Source organism: Sciurus vulgaris, assembly GCF_902686455.1.
Source record: "Sciurus vulgaris genome assembly, chromosome: 7".
NCBI classification, from domain to species: domain Eukaryota; kingdom Metazoa; phylum Chordata; class Mammalia; order Rodentia; family Sciuridae; genus Sciurus; species Sciurus vulgaris.
In genome coordinates, this window is record NC_136467.1 from 56609895 (window position 1) to 56616875 (window position 6981).

The following is a 6981-nucleotide window of genomic DNA, read 5'->3' on the forward strand; positions in this document are numbered from 1 at the left end:
CCCTTCAGGGCTGTCTGGAGGGGGAGTCCAGAGAAGGAACCTTTGGGGTCCACCCGAGAGTAGCCCAGGCCAAGAACCCCCCAGTTGTTCCAACCCTTCTTCCACCTCCGCCACAAACACACAACAGAACCAGATACAGATGGGCGCCAATCTCTGATCCACCAATTGAACCCCATCAGCGCCCTTACCGACGGAGACTACCAGGCGTCCCTGGCTCCCCTCCACCCTTAGGGCGTCCCCCAGGGCTGCAACCTGTGGCCCCCCAGGCACGTCTACCGGCCACTGTCCGGCCACTCTCACGAGTCACCAAACGGTTGCCACTGAAACCGAAAGCGCGCTCACAGAACCAGACCAACTAACAAAACACAAGACAAAGACAGACAACTTCGGGGTACCCCTTCTTACCTCCAAGGTCGACTCCGCGGATGAGGGGGGCCGTCTTATCCCGGATGAGCCCCCAAATGTAAGGCCCCCCAAAAGGAAACCCCAACTCTGTCCCATGGATCCACGGCAACCCCAATCAACCGCAGGAGGCATCACTTGATGCAAACCGCAAGAGGTGTTTATTCCAGCGCGCTGGGACCCGACTCATGACTTACACGCAGGAGTCGAGGAGTCGAGTCCCGAGCAAAAAATCTTGTAGATTTGGGGATTGTGAGCGCACCTTGGTGGTGGTGGGGGACTGCCCGCGAAGGTGTCATGGCTGCTGCTACGGAGCTTAGTCATCCGAGCAGCAGTGACAGCAGTCTGGAGGGAAGCTGCAGCCCCAATCTTTCCCGAGAGGTGCTCTGCGAAATCCTTCGTTCCCTGCACACCCTGGCTGGACAGATATACAGCTTAATCGTGTAATTTTTGTGATGTTGCTGGTTTGCTCCTTTGAAGCTTAACCTCAAAGATGATGTGGTGAAAATTACAATCGATTGGAACAAGCTCCAGAGCCTCTCAGCATTCCAGCCTGCATTGCTCTTTAATGCACTTGAGCAACACATTTTATATTTACAGCCTTTTTTAGCAAAACTTCAGCCTCTCATTAAAGAGAATTCAACTGCTATTGAAGAGATAGGAAAAACAGAAATGGGGAACAAGAATGAACTAAATGTCAAATTTCCCACTGGTGACCTACAAGAGGAAGAAAAGCACAAAGATTACGATTTAGGAGATATGAAAAAGACACAAATCCATTTTGATCCAGAAGTAGTTCAAATAAAGGCTGGAAAAGCAGAAATTGACAGACGAATATCTGCATTTATTGAAAGAAAACAAGCTGAAATCAATGAAAACAACGTCAGGGAATTTTGCAATGTTATTGATTGTAATCAAGAAAATAGTTGTGCAAGAACTGATGCCATTTTTACCCCTTATCCTGGATTTAAAAGTCATGTAAAGGTTTCTAGAGTTGTGAATACGTATGGACCACAGACTAGACCTGAAGGAATTCAAGGGTCAGGTCATAAACCCAATAACATGCTCCGAGAATGTGGGAATCAGGCTGTAGAAGAACGACCTCAAAATATTGAGGCTCACTTGCGATTGCAGACAGGTGGTCCAGTGCCAAGAGACATTTATCAGAGAATTAAAAAGCTTGAAGATAAAAATCCTTGAATTGGAAGGCATCTCTCCTGAATATTTTCAATCTGTAAATCTTTCTGGAAAAAGAAGAAAAGTTCAACCACCTCAACAGAACTATTCACTGGCTGAACTTGATGAGAAAATTAGTGCCCTCAAACAAGCACTGCTCAGAAAATCAAGAGAAGCAGAATCCATGGCAACTAACCACCTTCCATGACAAATTCCTCTCATCCCTGTCATTTTACTTTTTTTATATATGTGTGTAACTTACACTTTAATTAATTAATGAATATGTATTTATCAATGTAAACTTTTCTGTGAAGTTGAGGTGTATTTTTACATGATTCTATCTTGCAACAAGTAATCTTCATCTATTCCAGTGAGTTTTGAGATAATGAATGTACTAAATAAATCATTGTTGGAATTTATTCCCTTCTGTTTTAAAGGAGGTATTTTGGAAGTTGAGAAACTTAATTTGGAAGTACGTTGGGGTGGTTTCTTTGTTGTTTTTTGGGTTTTTGGTTTTGTTTTTTTTTGTTTTTATTTTTGTTTTTGTTTTGGTGGACTATAGGAAGATTATTTTGATAGTGAGATTTAAAAGGAACTTTATATTTGTAACATTGGTTAACTAGTTTACTAGTTTAAATTAGTACTTTGTACATACTGGGCATTTAACAAATTTCTTGTCTTAAATGAATATTAAATCCATGTATAAACTTATATTTTTATCTTTTAGATGTCAGTTAATGTAAATAAACAATAGATCCAAATTAAAAAAAAAAAAATCTTGTAGGTTTATAAAGGCAGAGACCACACATCGGGAGGGAAAAGGGGGACAAAGCTGCCGGGAAATTTCAAAGGGGGTCTGGGTTTGCTGATAATATAAAACATGTTTCACAATGCTTTACAACAGGGTGTAGATTCTGGTGTCTTAACTGCCTGAATACTATCTTGCTCCAATTACTCTTTTACTCTCTGTTTGGGGCTGTTTCCTGGAACAACTTTAAGGGCTTTGTTCCCATCACTGGGAGGGAGACCTTAGGGAGTTGAGATAAAACAGACAGCTTAAAAAAATGTCCATTCTTTCATCACTTCGGAGATTAGGTATGACAAACTTGACTTTTCTCATTGACTCTGACTTTCCTGTGATGAAATTAGATGCATCTTGCAATCTGCCCTTTGGAAAGACCCATTGGGATTGATGATTCTATAGACAGGAGGAATTAAAATGAAAGAGAAATTGATTTATTTTTGAAAATCATTATACTAAGTATGAAATAGAAATTATCCAAGCACTTGCTAGGAGGTGTAATAAGACCAGTGTAACAATTATCCTCTAATTCAGACAAAGTCCCTTTTCCCCAAGAAAGAAGCTTTGGGGCTAGTTAAATTTGGGGACTTTTCTTCCTCCCCACATCTCCTCCTCCTCCTTCTCTCCCTCACCCCCTTTCCTTCTCCTTTTCTTTTTAAAAGGTAAACTAACTTAAAATATGTTTGCTTCAAAAGGATATATTTTAAAGTTGGCATATGATAAGTAGCAACTGAAATTATTGAATATATCATTTTTATTACCCATTGTCCCCTACTCAGTGTTTTTATGCATTTGGGCGATTTACTATAACTAATTACACATATTTAAATCATTTAGGCCTATCAAGAAAGATATTCCTTGTGATAATTTTATAATTATGCAAATTCAAATGTTAGGCTTTAATTTTAAGACTCGTTTCCACATAGTTTTATTTTTATTTTCTGTGCATTAGCTATTTTATGAAGGCCATTTTGATTTCATCTAAGGGAAATCCAGTTTAACGGTGTTTCTTTCATTTCATAATGAATGGTACAATTAAGATTTAATTAGAAGCACACTAGTGAGGGAATTGAAAGCTACTCTGAACCTGAAAATGAAATGTTACACTTTTAAATTGCTTACATGTTGCAACCCACCCTCCTTAGAAAGTTACCATATGTAAACTTAATTTGAGATGGAGCTTTTTAAAATAGCATGATTGCTTGTTACATTGAACCTCTTCCCTGTCATGTGCCCACCAAAAAAAGCCCATTTTATCTAAAGAAGAAAGACTCACAGATGCTTCAAGGAAGAAAAGGGAAAGCTTCAGTACATTTGCTTTACAAAGAACATGCTCTATAGGCATTTAAGGGTGAGGAGAAGAACTTTCTTTTGTTAATGCATGTCTACCTTTGTCTCCTCCCTTTTCAGCCTCACAAAGAACATTTGGGAAGTGATTTGTTTATCAAGTATCACCTAATTTTTAATAAATATGTAGCTTTATATTTAAACAATGCTTTAAAAAACTAATACTTATTTAAAATTTCGGTCTTCATTGTTGCTTCAAACCCCTTTAACTTTTTTCAAATTTAGGTATATCCTTTCCAAGACTGAAGTAGAAGGTATATTTAAAGGTAATTTATGGTTATGATTCTTCTCATTTAAATTGTGATTAATTACTTTCTGAAAGGTAGATTGGAAGAGCAATTTCGTGTAGACCTATGAGCCTGGTGAGGTAAGAGAGGAGTTCAAGGCTGCTGAAAATGACCTACTGACATCACTTGGCTATAGAAAGAGGTGTGGCTTTGCTCCTAGGTGAATTTCAGGCAATTATAGGTAAGACTGCCTAGGACTTGAAAGGTTTCAGTCAACCTGGACTAGAAGTAGAGAATTAGTATCTTAGAAACCTTTTCTATCCTTCTTGTTATTTACATCTGTGTCCAGAAGGCCCAATCATGGGACAAAGTAGAGAAATAACGAAGTGCATACAAACACTTGATGTTCATAGGATGATACAGATTCATGCTTTAAAGGCTGAGCATTTCTGGTAATATCTTACTATCTTCAGGTCTCTGCCACTAAGGCCATATGATATCCTAGTTAGTAGGAATTCTAATAATTGGGTGAATGCTATTGCGTATCTTCAGAGGAGAGTAGAAGAGTCATCCAGAGGTCATTACTTTAGAGAGATGACTAATGTTTAAAGATCTCTGGGAAAGATGACTTTAGTAATATTAGTCTTTCAATTTCTTTTTCTATAGTCTTTAGAATATAACCTGAAGAAAGGTGGCCACATAATAGTTTTGCTAAAATCTAATTTGTCCCAGGATGGTGCTATGATTTGTCCTCACCAAAATGCATATAGAGGCTTAATTTCCCAAGATAATGGTGTTGAGGGGGTGGTAGTACCTTTAAGATGTAATTAGGTGGCCCACACTTGTAATCCCAGATACTCAGGAGGCTGAGACAGGAGAATTGCATGTTTGAGGCTAGCCTTGGCAAATTAGCAAGGCCCCGCCATTACAAGACCCTGTCTCAAAATAAAATAAAAAGGGGTGAAGGTGTAGTTCAGTGGTAGAGCAAATGATGAGCATGCATGAGGCCCTGAGTTCAATCTCCAGTACTACAAAAAACAAAACATAACAAAACAAAAACCCATATTAAGTCATGGGGCTCCACCCTCATGAAAAGGATTAATGTAGTTCTCTCAAGGTGGATTATTTATCATCAGAGCAGATTGTTATAAAGCAAACCTGACATCTCCTCTCACTCTCTGGCACATATGCTTCTTTTCAGCATGTGCCTACTTGCTCTTCCACTTTCTTCCATGAGCTGAAACAGCACAAAGACCACAGCAGAAGCTGGAAATGTGCCCCATGTTCTTAGATGTCCAGAACCATGAGTCAAGATAAACCTCTTTTTCTTGTAAGCTACCTTGTATCAGGTATTCTGTGATAGCAATAGAAAATGGACTAAGAATAGATGGCATTCAATTACCCAGAATTTATTTAACCAAGGATGTATGGGTGTATTAAACCAGAGCTTAAGATCAGCATGTAATAAAGGCTTGCTGCTATGAGTTGATACAATTCCATTCTAAAGTAGATAAGTTTGATGTTTTAGACAGCCTATCAAAATTTTGTGCTAAAAAATTTATTATTTCATTTGAACCTTCTGAAACATTGGAAATAGCTTATGGGTCTTCACTTCTTCCCCTGTGGATCCCTACATGTCTAGGAAGCTTGGTTTGTATCCACTGGTTACAGGATGTAAACAAATGAGATACCTCTTGTACATTATGGTCATTTCAGGCATTATGGTAACTGAGTTACCATAGTAATATTTAGATCTCTGCCAGGTTGATCTAGATGATCAGCATACATTAGCATTTGAAGATGGATCAAAATCCAGGAATATGTTTGCCACAATCCATTAAATCTCTTTGCATATGAATAGCCCAAATAATAAAATATATATTTTTAAAAACATACCTTTGGCTTGAGTTGAGAGGGCCCACAAATTGCCTCAAAATTCCTCCTTTTACCAAATCTACCTTAATAACATCCACCACTTTTTTCTCAGTGTGGTGTCCAGAAAGATACTATTTAAGATCAATTTTCCATTAGGACAGAAAAGAAGGCCTTGGAGTGAACACTTATTGGGTCTACCAGTGCCCCTTCTCTGCCCGCTTCTCCCTCTCTCCCTCATCCACATGGTCACAGGCTGGCACCTGGGCCACTATGGTTGGTTATACCTTATGACCCCCAAACTACACCCTGGCTACAATGTGGATTGGACAATACAGAACTGAAAATAAGAGATCCTGTCTTTGTCTGGGTTGAAACTTTTTAATACAGGACACACAAAACTGGGGAGAAAAAAATCACATAGAGCAGCACAAAGCAGAGCCTGGTATATAGTTCCACTCCCATCCTGAGATGTGAATTTGGTTTCGCCTTTGTATTTTTACTTAAATTAACTTGAACTATCTTCTCTGCTCCCCTCTCCTACCCCCTCTCTCTTTCTACCTTTGGGTACTGGGGATTGAATCCAGGGTCTTGTACATGCTAGGCAAACACTGAGCTACACCCCAGTCCCTCTCCACCCTTTTATTGGAGACTGGGTCTCACCAAGTTGCCCAGGTTGGTCTTGAACTTGTGATCCTCCTGCCTCAGCCTCCCCAGTAGCTGATATTACAGGCATGCACTACCACACCTAGCTGGTTTTTGTTTTTTTCAAACCAAAAAAAGATCCAACAGAGAGACTCTCTTGATGGAAGTCCCATTGTCAGTCCCAGAATCACATTATTGCTTCTGTCAGATTAGTCAGTAATTTTCCTCAAAAGTACAGAGAATCGGGTTTCCAAAGATTGAGGAAGACAAACAAGGTACCCCAGGAGAGTCAAAATGCAATCCTGGTTTATATCTAACTGGTCTGGGGAGTGGGTAGGTGGGTATATATTTTGGGGATTGGATAGGTGGGTAGGTCATTTCTTTGTACATTTTTCTGAAAAAAAAAAATGATCCTATCAACAGATTTATCATTCAAATACAGAAAGCATAGTTCTTCATTCTTTGTAAAAAACTGCGGTGGACGCAGCTGGAAAGAACTGGATAATTAAA

General features: G+C 39.2%; 1 protein-coding gene across 1 annotated transcript; it reads left to right on the plus strand.

Moving 5' to 3' along the window:
- The first annotated feature begins 654 nt into the window (after positions 1-654).
- LOC306665653 (MAP3K12-binding inhibitory protein 1-like) lies at positions 655-2341 on the plus strand. Its single transcript, XM_079147336.1, is given in 3 exon segments — positions 655-828; positions 883-1590; positions 1592-2341. Coding segments are annotated over 3 exon segments (1032 nt in total). The 5' UTR covers positions 655-699; the 3' UTR covers positions 1787-2341.
- Positions 2342-6981: the final 4640 nt, after the last annotated feature.